General features: G+C 38.4%; 3 protein-coding genes across 9 annotated transcripts in view; 2 read left to right on the top strand and 1 right to left on the bottom strand.

The window, feature by feature from the left end:
• The window catches only part of emid1 (EMI domain containing 1), a 48,141-nt gene extending 36,046 nt beyond the window's left edge, over positions 1 to 12,095 (top strand). The window contains exons 7-16 of one of the 4 annotated variants that reach the window (XM_067520068.1): positions 814 to 858; positions 958 to 1,065; positions 4,212 to 4,328; positions 6,785 to 6,874; positions 7,213 to 7,265; positions 7,381 to 7,443; positions 7,524 to 7,568; positions 7,813 to 7,857; positions 10,405 to 10,495; positions 11,677 to 12,095. In XM_067520068.1, coding sequence (XP_067376169.1) covers positions 814 to 858; positions 958 to 1,065; positions 4,212 to 4,328; positions 6,785 to 6,874; positions 7,213 to 7,265; positions 7,381 to 7,443; positions 7,524 to 7,568; positions 7,813 to 7,857; positions 10,405 to 10,495; positions 11,677 to 11,810 — 791 coding nt within the window. In that variant the 3' untranslated portion in view covers positions 11,811 to 12,095. Of the gene's footprint in view, positions 1 to 813; positions 859 to 957; positions 1,066 to 4,211; positions 4,329 to 6,784; positions 6,875 to 7,212; positions 7,266 to 7,380; positions 7,444 to 7,523; positions 7,569 to 7,812; positions 7,858 to 10,140; positions 10,226 to 10,404; positions 10,496 to 11,676 lie in introns of all 4 variants that reach the window. The other 3 variants (XM_067520069.1, XM_067520071.1, XM_067520070.1) reach the window with 3 other exon arrangements.
• Positions 12,089 to 15,268, bottom strand: rhbdd3 (rhomboid domain containing 3). Of its 3 annotated transcripts, XM_067520073.1 has the most exons (6): positions 14,693 to 15,268; positions 14,203 to 14,586; positions 13,850 to 13,973; positions 13,533 to 13,763; positions 13,186 to 13,373; positions 12,089 to 12,228 (listed from the first exon to the last, which is right to left on the bottom strand). In XM_067520073.1, exons 1-5 carry the CDS (start codon positions 14,847 to 14,849, stop codon positions 13,205 to 13,207), a joined length of 1,065 nt encoding a protein of 354 aa, XP_067376174.1. In that variant the 5' UTR covers positions 14,850 to 15,268; the 3' UTR covers positions 12,089 to 12,228; positions 13,186 to 13,204. The 3 variants fall into 3 exon arrangements, with proteins under 3 accessions (XP_067376174.1, XP_067376173.1, XP_067376175.1); XM_067520072.1 differs by lacking the exon at positions 12,089 to 12,228 and having other exon boundaries at positions 12,304 to 13,373; XM_067520074.1 differs by lacking the exon at positions 12,089 to 12,228 and having other exon boundaries at positions 12,304 to 13,373; positions 14,203 to 14,534; positions 14,693 to 14,827.
• A 603-nt stretch (positions 15,269 to 15,871) lies between these two features.
• Positions 15,872 to 26,257, top strand: ewsr1b (EWS RNA-binding protein 1b). Of its 2 annotated transcripts, none has more exons than XM_067520066.1 (15): positions 15,872 to 15,988; positions 16,463 to 16,499; positions 17,716 to 17,767; positions 17,933 to 18,083; positions 18,351 to 18,543; positions 18,643 to 18,902; positions 19,039 to 19,198; positions 23,153 to 23,190; positions 23,770 to 23,796; positions 23,906 to 24,021; positions 24,102 to 24,231; positions 24,344 to 24,454; positions 25,156 to 25,282; positions 25,363 to 25,719; positions 25,867 to 26,257. In XM_067520066.1, the coding sequence occupies exons 1-15, from the start codon at positions 15,973 to 15,975 to the stop codon at positions 25,901 to 25,903; spliced, it is 1,812 nt and encodes a 603-aa protein (XP_067376167.1). In that variant the 5' UTR covers positions 15,872 to 15,972; the 3' UTR covers positions 25,904 to 26,257. The 2 variants fall into 2 exon arrangements, with proteins under 2 accessions (XP_067376167.1, XP_067376166.1); XM_067520065.1 differs by having other exon boundaries at positions 18,348 to 18,543.

Raw genomic sequence — 26,257 nt, 5'->3', positions numbered from 1 at the left:
ACCTGGGACGTTTGAGTACACACTATTGTGGCTAAGTTTCACACATGCACAAACAATAATTTGAACATTCAACTAGAATGCTGTAGAAAATAAATATTGTGCACAATATTCAGTTGAAAATATGTACAGTCTGCGCATGAGTTGCAGGGGATTCATGGCAGATTTTTAGTCTAACACTGGATACTGCCAAAATCTGAAGTTTTCTGAATCTTACTTAGTGCCTCAATAAATTGATTGAGCATAGCATAATTGTAAATAGGATATACAGAATTAAATTTGGCAAATTGCCTTGGAAACACATTTATTCTACCTAGAGAATAAATCTAATGTAGCCTTGAGCCACCAGCCACAAGCAGAAGTGAGTAGTGAGCTAATTTTTTATATCTGTACCCCCCAGATATGTTTTATTTTGAAACTTCTAGTCAATACTGTTGACAATTGGTGGAGTTCCCCTTTACACTAAGAGATTCTTTCTATCGTCACTATTAACCTATGCTCTGTTCTGCCTTTAACATGTCAAGGTGGAATTAACTGTCTGTAGCACTGGCCTTCTACAATTGAAACTGGCTGGGTGGAGTCAAAATGAAGTTGTTGAGCCATTATTTAATGATTTTTTTTTTGGATCTAGAATTTAAATCAGCTCCAACAATGACATAAATAATGACAGTGTGCTTCTTTGATTCTTGGACTGAATTTTGAATTGCATCTTATACTTCAGTGGATTTTAAACTACCTCCAAGCCTTTTGAGTCAGTTTTTTCCTCTGAGCTACTGTACACCAGTCAATTAGGTCATCTCTCTGCTTACATTACAGGTCCTCAGGGTGAAAAGGGGAGAGATGGGCTCCCTGGCAGAGATGGTAAATTGTGACCATATTTACGTGAAATAGTATGCAAACCTATTTATATATGATGTAATTAAGGCTTTCTGATTACTCACCATTGTTTCCTCCTTCTAGGGAAACCAGGGTCTCGAGGACTGCAAGGTCCCACTGGGCCTCAGGGGGAGGCTGGAGCAAGAGGTCCATCTGGAGCCCCTGGATTGAAGGGATCTCCAGGACAAGCAGGTAAGAGAGGACTGAAAGTAGAAATGCACACAGCACTGTGAATAACACAGTGAGACTTAAATGCATTTATTAACCAGACCCTTCAGGATTTAACTGACGTTTGTGTGATTAGCCTAAAATGAATGATTTTGTGGGCGCTTTTTCTGAAAGATTTGTGAAGCATGTTGCAGTGTTTTTATGATGTTGCAAGGTCCTGCAGATGTCATGGGGGATTTTTTGAATTAATTGTTTGTAGTTGCAACATTGCAAATTCCTGGAGGGACCGCTTAACAAAAACATCACAGTTGTGAAGGCTGGCAGGAGGTACTTAGAAAAACACAGACAAGAAAATAATAGGACTGGGCAGTGGTGGTATAGTTGGGTGCAAAAGCTTCAGTCCCCTTATTTTTAAATGGCAAAAGCAGTAAGAATTACATTGAAGTGGCATGTAATAGGATGCAAATCCACATTTATCTCATACAAATGTTCTGGCATCATCAGATGTGAGATGCCAGAACATGGTCTGAAAATGTAAAAATAAATGGGCAGTCAGTGACAACTTTTGCATTTGCCTTGATTAATTAAATACAAATACTTTTACTTTTGTTCGTACTAGCTGAATGTGCATATATTACATTAAAAATAAAAATATTTTACTGTTTTTGTGTGTTATGCCATTTCAAAAAAGAGGGTGCACACTCTAAGGTCCATTAAGCTATCTTGTGCATTTAAGAAGCTTTTTGCTCTTTCTTTCCATAAAAATAGTCACTGGTAGTGTTCCTCCTATTCCTCTCAATAAACAGGTTCAACATGAATACAGGTAGGTAAGTTCTCTCTCAGGCTCTTTAAAAATGTCTTGATAATAATGTGGTTAATTAGTGTCAGAGTAAACAGTAGAGTCTTGAATGCAGGGACTGTCCATACCAAGCTGGTGGTTTGCTACTTGAACGGAGAAGTTCAAAGGTTAGCATGAAGTGTGGCAAAGGCAGGCCAGAGATAAAGGGCGAAGACAAAAACCTTGTGGACCACATGGAGATGGAACAATGATGAGTAGTGCTGAGGGGGTAATATGGATCTGGTGTGACAGACATGATAAGAAAGTGTAGGTAAATGTACATAGGAATGGCCTGCAACACAAGAGCGAAAGCATGATAGAGAAACCAAAACATGGAAAACAAACCACAGATGGCTGGGAAAGAAATCATGATGCAGCTCTCTGTTAACAAACAGCTGTAAGCTGAGAGAGTAAAAAGAAACTTATTGGATGTTAATACAGGAGGGTTTGCAGGATTGCATACTTGCCAGGCCACCTAACCTCCTTGTCTGTAGAACAAACTTCTTCTGAACAGGATACTACTGACCAAGGACTTGTGGAAACGGCAGTGGAAAAAGACAGTCCTCCAATAAAAGGCATATAATGTCCTGCTCAACAGTGTTTGTCTTTCTGTAAACTGCTTGGTCAACCCACTTCATTTGGGCATTTTGGTGGTTGACTCCACATATCCTGCATTTCTGAAAGTGCTCTTTCAATGGGCAGCCACAGCATTTGTTTTCAGACTACATATAAACACCCCTACATGTGCTGCTGCTCATGGTCACCAGCCAGAACCGAAACAGAGGCATAAATCAGTTTCATGTATTCAGAGCTTACTGGTGATGCACAAATAATAAATGACTTGCAGGATAAAAGTAAATCCACAGGCAGCTGTGACTTGAATGATAATAAAGTAAATGGTAGTATAAGTTTTTCACAACATCTGCTCTCACTATAGGCTGTTATTCCTCTGCTTGGGATCATGAAGGGAGTGCCTCTACTTTCAGGCTAACATATGACCCCTGCTCTGTGCCTGCTGCTGGGTAAAGACGAGATTTAGAGCTAAAGTTAAAACACAAACCCACTTTTTGAGAACTGCCATGTGACTTCAATCTGAAATGAACATGATCTATATATACACAAAACCCAGATCCTTATGATTTCCATATGCCTGTAGTGTTATTGTTTTTTCTATCTCCATTACTTCATAAGTACCCAAAGCCAAGACTATGCCTTCCATTTGAACCTATGTTTTCCTTATTTTTATGATTCTTTTATTTTTATTTATTATTCATTTATTTTATTTTATTTTGGTTTAAAGGGACGGATATGCATAGGACCGAAATGTGTCCAACGTAACAATAAGTGCTGGTAAATGTGTTGTTTTTTTGAGCCAGGGGTTATCGGAAAGAAGTAAACTTGTGATCCAAAAAAAAGCAAGCCTGTACATTATGATGAGTCCTGATAAGTTACATGAGAGTTGAATTACAAACTGTGACTCATTTTTTGAGAGGTCATTCCACAGCTGCTCTAGGGATCGATTATCCTGCTGGAAATAAAGAAAAGTATTTTCCCAAACATGTCACATAACATCTAAAAGGCCACTTTGACTGACCATTTGATCCAATATGCTGCAGGTTGTAGTTTGGCCTTATTGACACACTGCTGGTTGTGCTGCAGTGTTTACTAAAGATAAGTGAAAAAGTCTTCCAGGTGTCAAATGTAAGCTGCAATAACATTACCTTGCAAAGCAGTAATTAGTAGACGGCTATTGTCAGTTACGTCAGCACATAAACAGAAAGGTGGTGAGTTCAGCCAGAGGACAAGAGGTGATATTTAGAGGAGTATTACCTCAGGAGAGTCCAAACAACAGGGTCACATGAACTGTGGTGGTGCTTTTTTCCACCTTCAAAATAATGTCTGGAGGAGGAGGGGGGACATGTTCACTGAGAAGCCCACATCGACCAACTACAGGCTGTTACTGAGACACATGTACAAAAGCTACCAGTTTATATGCAGGGATGCATTTAATTTAATATCAACCATTGACACTTTGCAAAGGTTAATTGTGTTTATTTGAGTTGTATTTGAGTATTGTGCTACTGGGCCATTAAAGACCCAATTCCTTCTAATAACAGCGAAACAAAGTTAACCAGTTCGTACAAGGACATACAAGGACACACACACTTTTTGCTGCACTACTATGTAGTATTTCACCTCTGGTATTTTCATAGATTGTTTCCTGTTATCACCTTCAGAGATTTTACACTCGCAGTCTGTCGTAAAGCTATTTTAGTTTGTTATGCTTCTGTGTCTGTCACCACAGTGATGTTTCTATGCTCCCCCCTCTCAGGTCCCCGTGGACCGCCAGGACTTCCAGGAGAGAGGGGTCTACCAGGCCCACCTGGCCCCCCAGGGCCTCCAGGCCCCCCAGCAACAGCAAGTGCCCACATTCCAGAACCAGACCACAGTAAGACTATTGCATTGTGATATTAACATTTTCAGACGGGAAAAATGTTAGTTCACACATAACATCGTTGCCATAACCTGGCACCTACAATATCCACAGTGCAACTGTGGTGCTGCTGTGCTAGTAGCCTCACTCTACAAGAGTGGGCTGCAATGTTCTGGTAAACTCCCTTCTTTCTAACTCTATGCTGTAGACCAAAACTGTCACACAGCTAAATTTCCTTTGGATTACTGTATATATTTTTTTTGATGTAATTTAAGTTCTTTGTTGGATTTATATAAAATGGATTGCCTCTATGCTTCAGCTGGTGAATTCACACACGTGGTTTTTATGGACCCGGAACTGTTTCGGGTCACATATCCAGATGGAGTATACATCCTTGTCAGAAAACCACTTCACCACCTCCTCCATGCATGACGACGTTTCTTTGTGGCTGTACCACACAACGTTACCTCATGTCCTCACAACATCAGTTTGCCATGAACCCAGCATACTACCTACGTGTACAAACATTCAATCAAAGCCTTTGTTCTCAGGTAGCGTGAAGTAGGTGTCACAGATGCTTAGCCTGACACTTCAGACTGCTAATATTCATTTATCTTTAGCAAGCTCACAGACATCTTCTGTCCAGCTGTTTGAGAGCTCGAAAGTTTTAAGACTAATGATAAACAAAAGAAACAAACAGAGTAAGAAACAGACAGGATGAGCGTTATTCTTTAACTTCTCTTTTATTTATTTGTCTATTGTTTGTACAGTGTCTGTCAGTGTTTTGAAAGGAGCTTATAAATAAAATTTATTATTATTATAATTGTAATTATTAACTGATACTTGTTCTGTATTGTCTACTACCCAAGTAGAGCCAAAACAAAGAGTATTAAATCGATGCAGAGACAGCCTGAGATTGACACAACCTTCACATGCTGGGATGAGAACCTGTGCACCACTGATGTCACTCAACAACTTCCAGATGTAGGCCGCTCAGACAGCTCAGGGGGAGTGTGAGAGACAGATGGGGGTCTGCACCGGCTCTTTCAAGGTCAACGCATTGGCGTTTTTTTATATGTGGATTCAGTGGTTAAACAAAGTAGGCTGTAGAGTGATTTGTACGGTCTGGGTTCCTTCGTGGGGAAAACTGTGGGTACGTTGAGGTTGGCATTATGATTTCCGAGTCTGTGAGCCATTTCGTTCACATCAAAGTAACAGTATGGAACATAAGAGTAGATTGGAGTGGAAGTGGGGGGGTGGGTGTGGAGGGTACTAAGCTTCCTTTGGAAAACACTGGCTTATTTGGCTTTTGCATCTGCATCAGGAGGTTGGAATTCCCTTCTGCAGAATAGAACAGCCTCCTAAGCTGGCAGCAGCCAGCCTGTTATGAGGAGGACAGTTTAGTGGTTTCAAACTGTGATCTCAGCATTTGTGACTGCTCTCACACCATTTTATGTCACACTGAGCCACAGATTGCAGTGGGTTCAATTGAACAGAGTTTGTAGAAATAAACATCGACAAGCTGAGCTGCCAGGTTGCGATATCACCTCTGGTCTTGATCTATTAGTAGTGTGTAACAGTCTGGCAACTGAAACATGTTTCTGGCTGCCAGGCCTCTTCTCCACCTCCTCCTCTCTGTATCCCCTGAAATCTCATGCTGTGATTGGATCTGTGTTTCCTGTCAGTATAAAATAACACAATGACTACACACTTCCTCTGTGGCTCACATGCTATTGACACTCTTCCCCGTCCTCTCTAAAAGCCCATGCATTTGCATGTCAACTCAGTGTTGTTACACAGTGACAGTTTATAATGGGAAGGATATGAAATTCTGATTTACTGCAGAAAAGGTTGGGACACGTCTTAGAGTAATTTACTCCCTGCTGGATGCGTTAAGTGAAGTTTGAGTTTTTGTTGTAACACACTGCCCCCCACAGGAGACTCGTTTAAAAGAACCTTCATGAGTTGAGCTGTTTGGGCATCACCAGCAATGTAAGGGGTGCAGTGCAATGCATCACACATTAGAAGCAATAGGCTTCAGCATCACATTTACAGAATAAGGAGTGCAACTTTGGAACAATGCATTTGGGTTTTTTTCCATGTTGATTTCTCAAGTAGCAGACACATACAAATGATTTCTTGCTCCCCTCACTAAAACGGGTCTACCCAAATGGAAACTGAGGGCCTAACCCTAAAATTTCCATCACTGTATATTAAATAACTGTTTTCTTATTGGAGCTTGTAGAGTTATGGCACATAAATAGTACAGTAAAACATCTGATCGTAAACCTGAAAAAAAACTGATTGTAAAAAAACTTTTTTAGTCAGTATAGCAACAGCATGTAATGAAGATAGTATGACAGATTACCACCACAGATTTATCATCTTATTTCCTGTTTGCAAACACAGTCCTTAGCCAGGGGAGTAACTTCTGCATCCCATTAAACACACTCATTTTGTTTCAACTCCAGATCGTGGAAAAGACCCCTTCTTCACCAACAGTTTCCATTACTCACGAGGGTTGCCTGTTCCAGGACCTCAGGGGCCCCCTGGGCCCGTCGGTGAGTTGTTTTCAGTCTCTCCATTGTGTTTATCAGTAATTGTGTGTGTTATGTTTAAGAGGCATTATCCATATGCAAATTAAAATATTGAATAATCTTTCATTTAGAGTACCAAAGTGCAGTGATGCACATTGTAGATTGTCTGAGATTATGTATCTACTGTGTAGTGTTTTTCTAACACATAATATTAGTTTCATTCAGTTTTCCTGGTCCCATTAGTTGGTATATAAATTATACCCCTAAAGCTAGTGTGCATATGCAAGGATCATATCATTGTTTTTACTTGCTAAAACAAAAAACAGCCTTCTGTAATATGAATTTCTTTATCTATGACACAGGTCCTTCAGGTCCTAAAGGCCCAGCAGGACCTCCTGGCCAACCAGGACAGACTGTAAGCTCAATCACAGCAAATTGGTGCACTGTAGTCACTTTTGGAAGCACTCTCAGATTTGTTGCTGTACAGATTTATGTTTGTTATTTAGAATTCTCTGTCTGACTTGATACAGGGGAAACCTGGATCTCCTGGAGCACAGGGCCCTGTAGGGCCACAGGGAGAACGTGGGGAGAGAGTGAGTACACTCACAGCTCAGTAATATTCTGTAGTGTTTAACTATTCATCCTTAAAAAAAAAACGTATGTACCTTTACAGGGTCCTTTAGGTTACCCAGGAGAAAGAGGCTTTAGAGGCGAGCCGGTAAGTCACCTCCACTATGCTGCCCTGAGTATTGTGGCCTGAGTAAACAAAGTGCATGAAGGGAAGCATCAACAGATGTCATAGCTGGTTATATTACGGTAAACTACACTAACCAGCACACTGACCAGTGACAACAAAGTCCCAGAAAAAATATGCTCTTTCTGTTGGAGTAAACTGCTGCACTGCTTCCATAAATGTTTTGAATTCAGAATATTTTTTTTCTTTTGTTAATATTTCCTTACAGGGGGAACCAGGACCCAAGGGAGATCCAGGAGAGAAGGGCTTACCGGTAAGAAAGTAGCAGGTTGCATGGTGACAGGGTCTTGACAGGGTGGTTCTTTAAGTAGAAGGTTAAAAAAATGATGAATTTATGAGCAATAAACCTTTTCTTTCTGTCTGTCAAAACTCTTTTTTTACTTTTCTTTTTTCTTTGTCTTAAAACAATCTAAATGTAAGAGTTTTTTATTTTATGTCATTATGTGGACTTTACAATGCAATGAATCTATTAAGTGACCTACAGTAAATTTAGTGTAACCATGACCTATACTGGAGGTTATGGTAATGACCCTTTTAGTCTTGGTGTTTATTGCTGTGATTGACCACAAAGTAGTGTTAAGCTGCATCACTTTTCCTCTCAAGTGCATACCTTCATACCTGTTGGTGCCTGTCATAAAGTTTGTTGGTTTTACATTGTTGTTTTTGTTTCAGTATATATGATTTTAGTTGATCTTACTGATTTTGTGCATTAAATTTGTTTGTTTCTAATGTGTTAATGTATTTGTTGGTCCTTGGGGTGTGCTCTGAACTGCTATCCCCTGTCACAACACTATCCTCTTGGTCCTAAAGCTGTCTGACTCCCTCTGCAAACTACTGTTCCCATGGCTACCTTTCACAGTCACCTTTTCAGCACCAGACTTTGGCATATACAAGTCAATATACAAAATACAATAAACAAAATCATTCTTGGTACAGTGCCATGCACCAGATATGACTGATTGAAATGCTGTACAACGTATATAAAATTCTTGGTCAGATTATAACAGTTTTATTTTAATTGAGCTGTGCTGCCTTGTGACCATGATGTGTCAGATTAGACTGTTTTAATGAACCACACAGAATAGTATGAAATGTGTATGCCAAATCACTCCATATGTGTCAGTGGTGGATCCTTTTGGGTTTAGAGGTGTTGTGCTCTGAAGTGAGTGGAGTGGATACAGCTATCCTCTTTCATCCCACACTGCATGATTTTGTCTGCAACATATAAAGTTTCTGAAGGTGAAAAGTGCAATTGCAACACATGTCTAATGAGTAAAATAACACAGTGCCACTAAAACAGAAATAAGACAAAGTTCACTAAGTTATATGTCTAAGAGTCTACAGCCATGCTAGTGACACCAACAATATTTTATTTGGTAGTAAAGCAAAAACTTGGATAAATTCTTTTTTTTTTCATGTTGGTGCTAGATATAATGTCAGATAATAACTAGAGATGCACCAGTTTATTGATCGTACATCAGTATCAGCCTTGTTGACCGATACCGGTTATTGTAAGGTTGCTTCATAACTTTGGATCAAGGGCTTAAGCTGTTCGAAACGAGATTTGTTTCCGTAAAACAAAAGCGGAATAAATACCAACAAAAAACAAATAAACAAGCAAAAAAAAATGTGTCAACATTGTCTATTGCTCAAATTAATTTAAAACATCATTATCTGATTTTTTTAAACACAAAACAAAAATGTCCACTTCTCTGTGGAGCTACTGTACATGAAATGTCTTGGGGGTTTATTCTTTCTGCAGCACAATTGTCTGCACTATCGCAATCAATTCAGAACTCAGTGCAGTGGTGAACAGTGATCATGCTGCAAGTGTGGCTAAAATCAAAAAGTACCAGATAGTTGTATAACTTAGTAAAACTTTGCCTTTTTTCTCCAAATATAATTTGCGTGGTTTGTCCTACTAATCGGAGTATTTCATATTTGGAATCACTTACCTGTACACAAGGCTTTCGCTGTTTTCTGCATGTGTTCTGTTGAAATGGTGATGGTATCAGCTGTCTCTATGCTTCTCTTGTTCTACTACTTTTGTTATTTTGAAAGATCTCACTACTGAAGTTATTGGCTTCTCTGTTAACAACAACAAAAATCAGATTTCATTGTAGCTTTATTTTGTCAGATATTGATTAGCAACTTTTGTGACCACAGTGACAAGAATGAAGGCTGTGGAAATACTTAACTGCTACCAAACAAAAGGAATGTAAATGGCATGATTAAAATTGAATTCCTGGAGATTGTAAATCAGCTGTGTTATGTCACCAACATGACTTGTCTGTAATGTGCATGCTGATGTTGCCCAGCACAGCATGGCATAGCCTGACTTCATATAGCAGCATGACCAGGGAATAAGGGAGATTTAGAAATTTACAGGGAACAGAGAATGTCTGTGTGCTGGGCAGATATGTGGACTGTTTTAACCTTCTAACTGCTCAACTGTATTGAGGAAAATGACTTGCATCTTGGCGAGCAGTTCTTTGGCTTGTGCTCCTTACCTTGACAGCTGTATCTATCTTCACAGGGGGACGGAATACATCAAATCAGAGAGGCGCTGAAGATCTTAGCCGAGAGGGTTTTAATCCTTGAGACTATGATCGGTATTCATGGTGAGTAGGAGGCCTGAGGCAGGGTCAGCTTTAGGAGGGGTCAAAGATGGGAGGGGGTTCAAACTCCCATCATATCCCACTCCTGGCACAGGGAGTGGGAACAGTCACGAGCAGCCCCAGGACTCGAGTTGGTGTTTCCACCCCCCTCACACAGTCCCCCTGTCACTGCTCTCTGATAGGACATTAGCTTGCAGATGTTCCACGAGTTGCAGGCAGACCTTGAGCTTCTGGCTCGCAGGGTGACATTGCTGGAGGCTATCATCTGGCCAGGTAACTCTGAGACAACCATACCCACTGCTCACCCAGCCCTCACTGACCTTTTTTGACATCTAGGAAATGTTTACTACGTTTTACTTGTTTAAGAACTGCTGAATGTTGATCTAGTATCTGAAAAGTAGATGTCTTTTAGAAATGTATCTAATGTATGAATTATTTTGGTTGTGACTATCCTATGATATGATGACAGCTCACTACACTTAAACGGACCTAAAAACATTTTTATTCAGCTTTTTACCACGAGAGATGTGGTCCTACAAAGGCGCTCTGTCTTTATGCAAACGTTTTAACATTTTTGGTTAATCCAAATGGAACATTTCTGTATTTCCTGCACTCTTCTCCTTGGTTAAAATTGAAAGTGTAGTTAGAAAAAGATTATATCATGCACTTCAAAGCACAAATTAGGCATCAGCAGTATTTGAATCAAAATCCAATTATGAGCAATTTGTTTACTTATGTACCAAGTACTGTCAATTAACTCTGATTAAACCACTTGCATAAGGACCAGCTCCAGCAGATTAACTGAGCTTTTGCATGTTAAACTCCTAAAAAGGCAAACTCTCTTTTTTATCTTATATTTAATTTAGTCATTAATGAGACCAAGAAACCACAATGTCAGGGGCTTGATTCTTGTATAATACTGTTTTGTAGATTAATGTTTCCCTATAGATGTTAAGTATGTTAGTCTTGCAATTAGTGCTGCCAAAATTAGCCAGTAGAATTACTAATAAAATGTTTGATCATTGATGAGATCATTGATAGTTGGTTGTAGCTTCCTAAATGTGTCAGTTTGCTGCTTTGTATTCTTGAAATGTAATACCTTTGGGTTTTGGGCTGATGGTTTAAAGACACACCTTGGGTGCCGGTAGATTGTGATGGGCATTTGCCATTTCCAACATATTATAAATGATACAATAAAAAATAAATAAAAAAATAATTGTTGCAGCCCATCTGGTCCAATGCACCTCCTTTACAGCAGAACCAAATAAAGCAGGGTCTCACAAATCTTTTGAACATCCTCACTAAGTTATTAAAGGTAGGCAGCTGGTGCCCAGTCAAAATAAGAGCTCACTCATGACACCATCAGCGTAGACTTGGATTAGACTACAGAGTGCACATGTCCACACACTGATAGACAGGGAGGCCCCATTCCAACTGCTGTCTTTCTTCAACAGAGCCTGATCTAGGGTCTGGGGATGGACCTTTTGGCACAGCCTCCCCTAGTTTCTACAGAGATAAGCGAGCAGGTGCGCTTCCATATCGACTTGCTTCTCCTCTGTCCTCCGACACCAAGGTTCGAGGGAAGTAGCCTCCCCACTCACCCTGAGGATCACAGGCTGGGTTGAATCCCTATTCTATAGGTCTCATCGGTGCTTAACAGATTTAGACCCTATCTATACCCTCCTGGGCTTTACCTTCAGATTTAGGATGGGGGACAACTCAGGGAAACTCCACTGATACTTCATACTGTCCTCCTCCATCAGGAACTAGTTTGACCCCCACCCATCACCACAAATATAAATATTTATGGTATAAATATTTATCTTTATTTGCCCAGCAGCTGCTTCTGTATCTTTTTTTTTTTTTTTTTTTTGACTACAGAACTAAAGCCACAGAAAAAAAGATTTTCATGTTCGAGAAAAAGGAAAATCTGAATCTTCTGTGGTGCTCCTCAAGTGACAATTTCTGGACAATAAGGGTCATTAAGAATAATCCAAAAGAAAATCCTATGAAAGAAGAGACTGGATTTAGAGTTTTTAGTGCTTTCACAATGTAACTGCAATCTGAAAAGATTTCATTATTTAAGTATATTGAGCATGTACAGTTGCAGGACACAATTACACAAACAAACCTCTTCTAATATTAATTTTGTTATACTATCATATTGTTTAAATCAATGTTATGTAGTGCACTAAAAAGTTGAAGTCATTGCTACTCTAATGCAAATATGTGTTCCTAACAGTGATTTGTAGTTTTCTGGTGTGAGTGTTTTTCCCTTTAAACTTCACACTTACAAAGTGATTTCATATGCAATAGTATATTTACATTTAATGCATATCAAAAAAATATTTGCATTTGGGTATGGCTGCAATTCTGCAAAATGTTCATAAATATTGTTGCATTCTGGAAACAAAACATAATTCTCTGCAAACCTGGCTGACCATATCATGTGACATCATTAGGACACACCAAAACACAGAGGAAACAACAAAAACTGTTAACAGAACAGAACATATTTTTACCACAGTTGTGCTGGTAAACTGCTTAAATTGTTCTGATGACAGACTTGATAATTGTTTTTTCATCTTATATCAAACTTTATGTGAATCTATTTAAAATGAACAATCATAGTTTATTTTGTATGCTGTTGTGTAACCATTTCATATTTTGAACTTTATTTCTTGCAAATGTGTTACTGTGTTAAGATACTCCTGTCAAGGTGATCAGTGTAATAAAATAATGTTGTTTTTTTTAACATGTCACCTGTCTTTTTTTGAGTATAACATTATCCATTAAACACCACTATAAATTAATATATATGTACTCTTTCCCAAATCCATTTATGTGCATTAAAACTGTTCTATAAGTAGCCCACAGGGAAAAACTAATATGGAAGCTTGGCAAAACCCAAGCATTTATTTGTTCAGTTTACTGCACAAATGCAAACACTGATTCTGACTCACTCCAGCATTGTTAGGTCATCTAGGTGCCCTGTGGTGGCTGAGGGTTCCTACCCTTAGACACAACCACAGCTTGTTCTCCAATGCTGTCATCAATAAGCAAGGCAATTGCGCCATCTAGCTGTTTTGAGGCAGCTAATGCCACTACAGCTTTCTCTGTGGGGAAACCCATCTTTTCCAGCTGCTGGAGTCTGGGGGAAGAAACAGGTCTTTCAGTGAACTGTATATTATTACTTGGAATAACACATAAAGCTGATTTTGGGAGACTGCGTGGTTTTAAATTTTACAAAACACTTTTAATTAATTACTCATACATTGGGTTATTTTAAATAATTAGGATTAATACCAACCGCAGAGACGAAACTGAGGATTTGGGCACCTCCACTTTAGCATCAGGGTGTCCATGAGTATCTTGTAATGAGGCTAGTATCCCTGCCTTTAGCATGTGCTCATCCAACACCTCCAACTCAGACAATGCAATGGATGGCAATGGTTCAATCAGTGGGTGGTGGTTCAAAACTGAGGGTTCTGTCATGTGAGGAACATCTGCCTGACTTAAAGGCATCATCTGAGAAAGTGATCTGAAAGAAAAGGTGAAGTTAAAATGATGAGATCTGCCACTTCGAAAATTCAGTAAAAGTTCTGAGAGTAATGAAATTAGTTATACCCAGTGGTGGTGTATGTGGGCAATCTGAACCTGGCTGAAGTGAGAACATAGGCCCAGTCTGGCATGAAATCCAAGATCCTGGCCTCTTCCATCTCTTGGAGCATTCCAATAAATGACTGATTATCTGAGAGGTATTTGAGTACTATAATAAGACTTGAGAGAGAAACACGTTTGCATGTATATAGAAATATCACTTCATTAATAATTATATAGCATGATCTATATATAGCATTTATAGCATCCATTAAGGAAGGAAATAAATTATTACATTTACTTTAAAAAAGATTAGCTATGATTCTAAAAGCCAAATTACATCCTGTGTTGTAGAATGCACGTAATGAAAGAAAGGATACAGTTGTGTCCAATGCAGATTGCACAGAAGTGAAACAGCACTGGTGTCCCTGGCAGCAGCAGCAGACAAATCAGTAGGAAAAGCCAAGGCAGAAACCAAACTGGAAAAAACCTCAGCAGCCATCTCCATTTCACTTGACCACATTGTGCTGTAAACAGAGCCAGCTGGATGGCAGAGTAACCACAGATGCGACTCGCCTCACCCCCACCAACAAAGAGGACCAGAGCGTAAAGAAGGGGCAATATGGTCATTGTCAGGATAGAGAGGAGGAGGTAAGCAACTGTTCCCCAGCGTTGCTCCTGACATTGTCCAGCCAGCAGCAGGAAAGCAACACTGACCAACAGAGAGGGAAGCTCATCATGACAAAAAGCATACAGGAACACATCTGAAAAGAACATTAAGAGTTGTAGTAAAAACTGTATTATGCCTTAAAAAATAAAATATTGACTATCCATGTAAATCTCTGAAACATTCATTCATCCATTCATTACCTCTGAACCTTGGGAAGTCTCCACCGGGACCTAAGCTGAGACTTGCCTGGATGCCCCCAGCATGCATCAGAAGCATAAGTGTTATCAATGAAGATGTTCCCAGACAAAATCCATGGCGATCTGACCAAAACCATACTGACAATATACGACCAAGCATTGTTACGATCAGTTGTAGTTTCTCCTCTCACTTGTCCCTTGTGTGGCATAATTTTTGTAACCAAACATCTGCTGGTGCAAAGCTCTTACACACAGGTAAGGAGTACCGATACTGAACCATAACGTTGGAGACTTCTCACACCATGACAGAGCTAACGTAAATGATAATACTATATTAATACTGCTATCTGTAAAATTCTCTATGATTTATCTTGTTACAAGTTCCCTGTTAGCAGCACGATATATGTCGAATTCGTACGGCGAGTTTATAAGTTTAACTGGTGTACTAAAATTAATAGTAAGTGAGGACTACGTGTTTTGAACAGCTTTCGAATGCTCAGTGGACTTCCGTACTACGTGACGACGTTTTCATTTTCTTTTTCTTTTTCTTTTTCTTTTCTTCTTCTTCTTCTTCTGCTTTACTGCTTCTACTGACCTCTACAGGATCGTCTTCTTGACGTTCTCCTTTCTGATGTTTATTTGCAGTTATGTTCGTTGCATGTGGATTTGTTTTTATTATATTTTGTGATGTGAATGTTCCATCTAAGAAGCTAAAATAATGTGTTATTTGGTGTTATGAGGTGTTTCCTCAATATCTATCAGCTACCGCGTACAGACTTTCATGATGTAACGGTGTCTTGTCTTGTGATAAACTCTAAATGAACTGTAACACCACTGCCTTTTCCAGGTCGCCTCTGAAAAGAGGTTTTTAACCTCAATAAGATCTCCATCTGTCAATAAAGATTAAATAATAATATTTAATCTTTATTGCTTAGAATGGCTATTTGATCAGGATTTGTCCTGCTAATTCTTTTACAAAGCATAATACTTTAGCTTATTCAGCTGAAGCTTAGTTGAAATGTGTACACTCTCCTAATCGAAAAAAGTGTAGTGATTAAGTCAAAACTATGTATTTATCTGTAATGTAGTACATAACTAAGTAAGTAAGTTAATTATCCGTTTTAAAACGAATCTCACTTGGGTATTTTTTGTGACGTAATTAATGAGCGTCAGTGGTTCTAGTGTCGTTTTAATGATACACATCTCGCGAGAGTTTGTGGTTCCTGAAAAGAAGAGAAGACGTCTGCAGCTTTCACTGTTCAGTCTAGCACGGACACACTAAAATGGCGTCTGCCCCCGGTGAGTAAAATGTTATTATTTTTTAAGCTGAATTTCAAGTAATAGCGTGATTTAATCCAAATATTAGAATGGATTGGTTTGCTTTAAAACAGACTATGTTAGTATAGTCCATATTTATGGTTTATATTTATTCATGTATCGTTAGACAGTATTCGCTTGCGTACAAGGCCTAATGTTAGTGATGCTAACGTTAACCTAACTTAGCTCCTCGAATTGTTGCGCTCTTTTAGAATAGATTTCTTCATGCTGAGATGTTCCGGGGTTTTTTTTGTTTTGTTTTTTTTTTTTTAGTTAAGTGCCTCATTAAATCCATGTGCCAATAATACATAGATTGGTTATTTGGGACTGAATCGTCGATTGTTAAGACTGTTAGTGGTGCTTGCGGTGTGGGCTAGTTGAATGGCCGACCTAACGTGCTCCTGGCGCGCAAAGACTTAACGTTTTCTAACATCCATTTTACCTGTTATTCAACAGATTACAGCTCCTACAACCAGACCAGTGCCCAGCAAGGGTAAGGCTACTCAATTAACTTCCTACATTTATTCTAATGTTTTTATTGTGTTTTAAGAATCATGTAAGCACTGGGAGAAAGTAACTGTAACCTTACATTACGTTAGATTACTTAAATTGAGTATTTGTGTGCACTTTTGAGGTACAGTTCGTGTACTTTTATATTCAATACCTATTGTATTATATTTCGTATTGTATAACTCCACACTAGTTCTAGTAGCTCTATCAGTTATATCAGTGTTGAGCATATAAAGTCAACTAGAAAAAAGATTTTCTTAAAGAAAATGCACTGTGAATGCTTTGGTGCCAAAAGGATTTTCCTAGCAAAGCTGAAAAAAGTTTAACTGTTTTTGCTGAAATTGCTGAATTTTAACTTTTACTGAAATTTATCTGGTTATATAATTGCTGGTTGCCACTAAAAACTTCAAAGGTAATCGTGTGATGTCATAGAAAGCGTCATCAAAGCAGTATTTAACAGTGTAAAAATCATAATGAATGCTGTTTCTAGTTGAAAGCATGCTGACGTAATTACGTGTCAAAGAACGTAGGACATCAGAATACTACTACTAATTAATATTAATAATTAATATTAACATCAGTAAAGATTAGGATATAATTGCTGTAAATGCTCCAGCATCTAACATAATGTAAGAACTGACAATTTTCCTACTTTTGCTAAATTCTGTCTTGTTTTTTTTGTTTTCTGTAGCTCTAATAAATGTATATAACAATTATCAATTGTTTTTGTTGTTTTATAATGCAAAAGATTTTAGTCACGGATTTAGTAATTTCTCCTTTAGTGGACTCGTATGGGCTTGAGTAACGGTGTTACATCTTAGGAAAGCTGACTTCTTTATTGTCATTAAAAACAGGAAAGTGTTCGCGGGGGGATTATGGAAGTCCATAGCCATGTTTCTAATCGGCTTTCCCTAATGGCGCATGTGGATAGCAAACTCTGTTCCCTAATTACATGGGAAAGCTTCTCAAAGTAACCAGGTTGCTCAAGTGTATTCAAATGTAGTCCTTGTGCTAAAAGGTGTGCAGCTAAACCCATGATCTTCTCACTCTGGTCGAAGATGGCACTTGAGTGGGCAAATAAGATTTTGGCAGTGGCCAGTGCTACTTCTGCCCCTGTTCTTATTATGTTGTGCATAATATTCCAATCCTAAGGCATCTTTTATTTTCTTATACCAGAATGCTGATTTGTGCTTTTACAGGTATGCCTCTTATGCTGCCCAGCCCTCACAGAGTTATGGGCAGTCTGCACAGGTGAGGTTTAACCTAAGCTGTGTTATGGTGTTGTTAAGCTTTTGTTCCACACTTGTTATTTTTAAGCATTGTTCTACAGTTGTAAAGATTGTGATTTCTAACTGACCACTGTTCAAGTTTAATGTGTTAAGTATGGAAAAGCTAAAGTATACCCTTTCCTTTCAGCAAAGCTATGGGCAACAGAATTATGGATCATATGCCCAACCTGCTGCTGCTGCTGCTGACAGCAGTTATACCCAGACTACACCTGCAGCGGGAGGCTACCCACAGCAACAGCAACAACAGTATGGGTCCTCATATGCCCAGCCAGCCTCAGGTAATTTATTAAAACAAAGAATATTACACTAATTGTGAAGTCCTTCTAGTGTTTTAGGTTGGACAAAAGCAATGATTCCTTATGATTTTTTTCCCCTTCCATGACATCTATATGTTTTTTCTCAAAACGGTATACATTTATTGTTCAGTTTGGCTGTATAAATTATATTTCATTTTTATATAATACATTTTGCTTAACTGTACAGTGTAACACTCTCCCAACAATGTTTTTTTATTTTATTTTCTATTGATATGTTTTCCGCAGCAGGCTATCCTGCTGCCCAATCTACCACTCATAGCTACTCGCAGTCAGCCCAGGGCTATGGTGCCAGTGGTTACGACAGCACCCCTGCTGCTGCTGCTCCAGCTGCTTCCCAGGCTTACAGCTCTCAGCCAGGGTATACTGCCCAGTCTGCTTACCCTGGTTATGGCCAGCAGGCTGCTCCCACTGCACCACAGAGGTTTGTACTCCTAGACAAGGAACAAAGTACCAGGTACCAGTGCCTTTTTATTTATTGAATTCTTTAACCTTTTGCTGTGTTGTGCTTTGTCTCCATTAGTTACAGTACTAACAGCCAACCAGCTAGTTACAGCCAGAATAGCTACTCCCAGCCAGCAGGATATGGCCAGCAACAACCTGGTTACCAGGCCCAGCAGGCAAGTTACGGCCAGCAGCAGGGATACCAGCAACAGACCCAACAGCAGCAACAGGCACCTCCTGCTTACCCTCCTCAGGCTGCTGGTTCCTACGGACAGCCTCCAGCCAACCAATACGGCCAGCAAGGTGGACCACCAAGTTACAACCAGTCCAGCCATTACAGTAAGCTTTTCAACATTGATCAAATGTAGTTTCTTAATCTCAATGGTTAGTGTTCAGTTTAAGATACTGTAAACACATTTTTTTTGACTGTTGCTTGTGTGTGTGTGTGTGTTTTTGTTTGTTGTTTTTTTAATAGGTAATTACAGACAAGATGGACAGGGTGGAGGTTCTGGTTACTCTGGCTCTGAGCCGTCAAGGTACCCAGGGGCAGGGGATACCCGGGGCCCTGGCAGGGAAGGCTTTGATCGAGGTGGAATGATGCATCGTGGTCGCGGAGGAATGGGCCGTGGCATGGGGTAAGTGTCTTTCTTTAGCACCTAATGTATAGGTGTATTTTCACTCTACAGGTGGCGTGGCCGTATGGGGCAGGGCTGAGATAAATCTATCAAAAACGGCTTGAATAATCCAGAGCACTATGTCTGCAATTTATGCAACTTCATTCTATTTTAGAAATGGTCATGATTTATTCGCAGATAAAAGAATCCTATAATGGCAGGTGTATTGCATGCCATCTTTGGCAGCAGTAGGAAGTTATTCTCATCTACTGTCTCTCAGCCCTGCCTTTTTATTTGGCCAAAGGTAAGAAAATTTGTCACTTTTAACTTAAGTTCATTGTGATTCAAGAGACCTGTGCATAAACATTTAGGTTGAACAGCTTAGATCTTAGAACTATGTTTAATATAAGAAGTCTTAGGGTAACTGAAAAATGAATTTGTCAGTTAACTTGATGTAGTCATGTTGCTAAGTGTCTTGAATTTATTACCTCAAATGAAATGGGTTTCTCTGAGGAAGGTTCAAATACTGTCTTACAATCTCAGGAACAATCTTTAAAAAAATCAGTTGCCTACTGTGGTGCGTCATTTATTGTAGGGTATCACACTTACAGTTGTTATAAGAACGCAATTCTAACTTGGTCAAACCCTGTGCATCCGTTTATTTTAAGCTATTGTGATGAGTTCTTAACTAGAATTCAGTTTGTCCTTCAATATTTTAAAACCACTTTTTTCTTTTAATAGACATGCCCCTGCAGTTTATTCTGTTACATATCTAAATACACTTCAGTGTACTAAAGAGAAATGCATATCAATATACTTCCTCTGGGGAAATGTTTTTCCATCTTAATTGCAAATGTGGTTGGCTCTTGCACTGGGTTATTTACCCTCTTTCGCGTGGCCAGGGGACATAACACCACACTGAAAAATATGCCACTTAAGTATGCTAATGGTACTAAAAGTCATCTACTGCAACAGTTAGAGAGAAGGAAAATGAGCCGTCACTTCTCAGGTTTTTCAATTTTCTCCATGTAATTCTAACGTAAGCCTTTTTTTCCAATCAGATTATGCCAGTGAAATTATTATATATTTTTTTTTAACAGGCAACATTTACTTCCAGAAAAAACTAATCAGTGACAAACTTTCGGAATGGGGAACATTGAATTAAAGTACCTTTTGGTACTAATAACACTTAATATTCTAAGGCAGTGTTTTTTGTTTTTTTTTTTTTTTTGGTAGTTTTGTTTTGACACCTTAAGGGATCCAACCACAAAAAAGGTCTTGTGAAGTTACAAGAGATGCAAGGACACTGTGCTTATTAAGACCATGTGCACAAAAACTGTTCAATGCGAGAATGCTTAAGGAGTGTTCTAGGGATGTTTTTTTTTTTTTTTTGGGCAGGTACTGTACCTCATAGATTATTGTGTAGCTACTAAAATGGACATGCACTATATTATGTATGTACTCTTTAGATGTGTGTCAAATTTAAATTATAACTCAGTTGGGGTCATCTTTAATTAGGGCTGGGCGATATGGCCAAACACTGAAAAAAAAAACAATTTTTATTTTTTTGGGAGGAAAAAAAAAACGTCTGAATTGCAATTCATGACGTCTCAGTATTTCTACAAAATGGGCTAAATGTTCAGTTATCAGCCATGTGAGATTTTTAATTTCAACTAACTTGCTGCTACTACTAACTTTTAAGCCAAACTTTTGTTTTTCCTTAAGTCAAACTTATTCTTGAATTCATCAGTAGCTTGTTTTTTTAGTCCCATCTTGTCCTGTATTTTTGTATCATTTATATTTATTAAAACCAAATTATTAAGGCATGTTGGGATGACACCAGTCACCCAATTTGTTTTATACAAAGACTATGGTTACAGTTGTTGTCTGTCATGTGGACAGGTCTCTAAACTCAGAGAAACCATGTTTCTTGGGAACTGTGAACCTCTTTGTTTTGTTTGTTTTTTTCCCTCCCTTCCCCAGAATTTAAAACAAAAAAGGATCTATATATATATATATATATATATATATATATATATATATATATATATATATATATATATATATATATATATATATATATATATATATATATATATATATATATATATATATATATATATATATATATATATATTTTTCCCGCTTCTTGTCCTTAATAAAATAAATATAAAAATCAGAAATACCATCGGCAAAATTGTTGCAAAAGAACTTCTTGACTGCAGATGTGCGGTGTGTGACAAAGAGTATGAGAGAGGGCTATCAAATACATCAAACTATATCTGTGTAGACGGTATTGTCTCATCCTTTACCTCTGTTTAAATTATGTCATTACACCTTTTAAGTCTATTTACCGCCCAGCCCTATCTTAACATGTTTTGTTAAAATTAGTACCCTTGTCACCCTCAGGTACTGTTGGTGCAGATGGGCATTTAAAACATTTATTTCATGGTAGTGCTCATTGTCTATTGTTTTTAGTAGCCAGAAATGATTTAACTCAACCCCAAATGAGGTGCACTGATATCCAGCCCCAATGATAAGGTATTAAAATGGTTACAGAGAGCGAGCGAGCGAGACGCAAAGGGTATTCAAAGGTTGAACTATGCCTTTGCTTTCATTTAGACTGGTTATCAATGATGTAAAATTAAGATCTGCAAGGATGGAAAAGTTTTAGCCTTTTTCGAAATAAAGCCATGGGCAGTTTGATTTGGTATTAGATATGGTTTGAACTTTAAAATAATCTTAAATGGTAATTTTTGGTTGAGAACTGGCACATGAATAATCTGTTCTTGAAGATTCCCCCCCCCAATAGTTTCATCTCTACTTTAAAGGGTTTACACTATAAGCATTCAAAATAAGAATTCTGGATGACTTGTTTCTTCTGGTGTTTGGTACAGAAAACACATCGTTTTTAGATTATCCCTCACAAAACTTTAAATTGAGCAGCTCACCAGTTTTGGTAGATAGGACTTCATGATTAAAACTGCCATTTAAAAAAATATGAATGCCTTATCTTATGGATTCAAATGACACAGGTGCTTGTATAGTTAGACCTTCCTTTTATTGTAATTTTAGCTTTGCACAGGTATAGTTTTGTGTTCTGGGGGGATGTTGGGGAACATTGTCATTTTTAAATGTTTGAAAGTTGTTTTTGTGGTTTGACATACAAATGTTTGAACACGTTCTTTTGAGCACTTTTTAACATGCTTTGTCACATTTATACCGTACAGGTAACAGTGAGAGCCATTTAAAACCATCTATTCTCTAAAAAGTATCTGTACTCAGTACAGAGCCACCAGCTTAAGCAACAGGAGGGAGCTTAAACAAAGATTCGGGGTCTGCCTTTTATCAAGAACTGAGGATAGCATTTTTATAAGCATGATGCGTATATTATATCTTTGTTTTTAATTTAACATGACCTTCGTGGTCGCTGTAAACATTTATTTTGGTGTTGATTTTGTCTTTAACGATGTATAATTATATTTTTGTTATTACCTGGACAATGTGACCACCTGATAATGTTGTAAAATTTCAGATGCATCGTATATTTTTACATGTATATGTAATAGAGATGTAGATTTTTTTTTGACCCAACTATAGGTTGTTCACTTGTTTTTGGGTACAACTGTGTTAACATCACAGCATCTCAATGCATCTGAAATCTTTCTACCTATATGCAAATGTTTGGGTTTTATCACATTGTCAAAGACAGACTGTAATTATCTTTTACAAATGTATCCACTACTGAAAACTGTCAGCTAGCTAAACAATGGGACATAGTTAATACATATATCCCCTCAATTAGATTGTGTACTTATAAATTGGGGAGTTTTTTTTTTTTATTTAATTTTATCAAGTTGCTGTTGGGTTAGTTAGAATGTTTTGATTACTTCCTCAATCAAGCCACTTTGCTCGAGCCATGGAAGTGGCTGTAAAAGGAAAATCGCCTTCATATCTCCATTTATTCCCCCATAGCGGCGCTGGAGACAGAGGTGGCTTCAATAAGCCTGGTGGTAAGTTAACGAGTATTACACTGGTTAGTCCTTTTTAAAAGCCTTACAGTTTTTGAGCAAATACTCCTTGAGTATTAATGTCTTACATTGTGGTATGCCAAAATAATTTTCATCAACACATCTGAAAATATTGGGATTTATTTTCAATGCCTGAGACCATATTCTCTGGGGTACTTGGTATAATTCAGTCACTGCTTATGGTTTGACAAAGCGTTTTTGACAGGTTAATGAAAAATTTACATTGAAATGTGTCTTATTGCCTTTAAAAATTTCTCATGAGCTGAATTTCTGGGTTTTTGAAAATTTTACTGCTCTCAAAAACTTTTCATATGATACAATTATTTGCCAAAGGGTCTGAGGTGTTCTATTTTCAATTCAATATATCACTTGTGGGAATTGCGGTGTGCCATAAGATGCCATTTTCAACTTCCCATTATGACTCACTGTGTCTATAAGAGAGTGTCTGGATTATCTGTTGTAGTACTCCTCAGGTTTTGTGCACTCTACTTCAGTTGCACACACTGACAACTTTTTTTTTCCCCCACTCTCTCTCCCCCCCCTTAAACAATTGGATTGTAGGACCTATGAACAGCGATGAGCGTGATGGTAAGTTGACTATAACAAGACATTCTATTACTCCTTAAAATCAGTCATTTATACAGTGAATGCTGTCGGGTACGTATTTATAATTTGTTTGTTTTTGTATTTGTTGTAGGACGCCCTGAAGAGCAGGATGACTCTGAGAACAGCACAATTTACATCACGGGGTTGACGGAGAAGGCAACCCTGGAAGAAATGGCTGAATTCTTCAAACACGTTGGCCCAATTAGGGTAGGAGTAGTTTCTTGATTTAAGCATCGGTGTGCGTAAAGTTATGTGGCAACTAAACAAAACAAATTTTTTTTGTCAAGATTAACCGCAGACTTGGCCAACCTGCCATAAACATATACACAGACAAGGACACAGGAAAGCCCAAGGGAGATGCAACTTTATCCTATGAGGAGCCAGTATGTGCCAAAGCAGCAGTGGAGCATTTTGATGGTACATTATACTGACTGTACACATCAGAAACTGTTCAGCAACTGTTCAGAAGTTTTCAAGCTGATATATTGTATTATGCAGTTTTTAATTAATCTTTATATGCTTGATTCAGGGAAGGAATTCCAAGGCAGAAGGCTTAAGGTGTCCATGGCACGCCGAAAGCCTATGATGGGTGGAATGAGAGGTGGCATGCCAATGCGAGATGGTATGATGGGTCGTGGAGGTAAATGTTCAGAATGATTAGGAGCCTTATCAGTTTCACAGGTGCTTATTTGATTGGAGCCTTTGTAACTTTATTCTCCATAAAATGCGTAACTTGTTGGTTGGTAAGAAGTAAATTCACCAGTAGCAGGAAAAGGTGAACACTTTGGAATTGTGTATATGTGTAAGTTGGTCATAAAATGCGGTTACATTGGGGGGAAAATCTGTTTACTTCGAGTTTAAAGAGGTACTAAGCCCTACATTTTATTTGTACTGTAAATATTATATTGTGTTTAGCATTCATGACTTCTTTCTTTTTTTCCCTTCCAAACAAATTTTTACATAAGCAATTTAAGAATAAGTCAAACCTAACAGTTTTTGTCTGTTTGGATTTAAAATTGGTGCAGTCGGATCCTCTGGCCACTTCCAAATTTTATCGGTATAGACTTAGTTTTATGTGCTTCGGTGGCGGCAACCATACTGACATTCATTAGGGGTGCTAATTAATTTGGCTTTAAAATACTAGTCACTAATTTGTTTTAATTTTTTATAATTTTTTTTTTTTACCACTATGTGAAATTACCAGTTGTGTGACCAGTTGTTAAATGTAATTAAAATGTTTTTATGTTCCTGCAATATATTGAAGCTGTCCTCCAGCTATAAATGGTGAACTGCAACCTAGTAAGAAGAACCATATGATTAAAAATATTTTTTTTTTACTAGGTATGATGGGCCGTGGAGGAGACCGTGGTGGATTTGGTTCCAGAGGTGGTCCACGTGGTATGGGCAGAGGTGGACCAACAGGAGGCAACATGCAGCAAAGAGCTGGGGACTGGGAGTGTCCTAATCCGTAAGTAGCTTGTAGTTGTGGCGTGTGTGTGTGTGTTTCATTCATTAGTTTTAAATGTGTTATTTGATCTATGTTCACAGGGGTTGTGGCAATCAGAACTTTGCTTGGAGAATGGAGTGTAACCAGTGCAAAGCTCCCAAACCAGAAGGGTTAGGAGGTGGACCTCCATTTCCCTCTGGAGGTGACCGGGGCAGGGGTGGAATGGGAATGCGTGGAGGCAGAGGTATGGACCGTGGGGGCCCGGCAGGTGTTGGAGGCCCCGGTGGCCCTGGAGGTTTCCGTGGAGGCTGGGGAGGAGACCGTGGTGGTTTCAGAGGACGTGGTGGAATGGATAGGGGAGGGTTCCGTGGTGCTGGACGTGGAGGACCCCCCATAGACCGCATGGGTGGCCGAGGTGGAAGAGGAATGGGTCCACCTGGCGGGAAGATGGATATGAGGTATATTTAAGACTCTTTAAACTTCTCAATAATCTGCTAGTCAGTGTTCCATCATTATCAAACATAAACATGTTCACAGCTGTTGATTTAAAAATTGATGTGAAAAGCAGACCTGCAAAGCCATTTACTATTTCTCTGTTTTCAAAGGGACCATCGCCAGGAGCGCAGAGACCGACCCTACTGAAGGAGAACTTAACTGTTTTACCTGTGGAATTTGATTTTTAAGAATTTTTAATTTATGATTCCATATTTTGAGAGAAAACTGCTATCAAACATCCTGTGCAGTTTTGTTCAATGTGTCCTTTTTGTTTTTTTTTTTGTTTTTTTTTTTTAAGTATACTCTTGTTTATGCTGCATCTTGTATGGTGCATGTTTCACTTTCTTTGTTGTTGCTTTTTATAATATACCAATTAGGTTTGACATCTTATTGTACAATGCTATATTTTTCATTCGTTAAAGTAATTGCCTCCCCATTTCCCATAACTGACATTTGTATGATGACAAACTTGGGAAATAAATTTTACTGATTTAATGTTTA

The sequence above is a fragment of the Channa argus genome, chromosome 11 (assembly GCF_033026475.1).
Source record: "Channa argus isolate prfri chromosome 11, Channa argus male v1.0, whole genome shotgun sequence".
Classification (NCBI taxonomy): domain Eukaryota; kingdom Metazoa; phylum Chordata; class Actinopteri; order Anabantiformes; family Channidae; genus Channa; species Channa argus.
Note: the sequence above shows the minus strand (reverse complement) of the source record. Positions and strands in the feature narration are given on the sequence as shown.

What these genes read in the sequence shown, in the direction of transcription:
- ewsr1b (XM_067520065.1), top strand. An exon ending in GTTATGGGCAGTCTGCACAG is followed by an intron (nt 17,768 to 17,932) that starts GTGAGGTTTAAC and finishes CTTTCCTTTCAG; the next exon opens with CAAAGCTATGGGCAACAGAA. An exon ending in TGGTATGATGGGTCGTGGAG is followed by an intron (nt 24,455 to 25,155) that starts GTAAATGTTCAG and finishes TTTTTTTACTAG; the next exon opens with GTATGATGGGCCGTGGAGGA.
- rhbdd3 (XM_067520073.1), bottom strand. Translation starts at nt 14,849, where the DNA reads ATGCTTGGTCGTATATTGTCAGTATGGTTTTGGTCAGATCGCCATGGA. An exon ending in AATCTGCATTGGACACAACT is followed by an intron (nt 13,974 to 14,202) that starts GTATCCTTTCTT and finishes AATACCTCTCAG; the next exon opens with ATAATCAGTCATTTATTGGA. An exon ending in CCCACATACACCACCACTGG is followed by an intron (nt 13,764 to 13,849) that starts GTATAACTAATT and finishes CTTTTCTTTCAG; the next exon opens with ATCACTTTCTCAGATGATGC.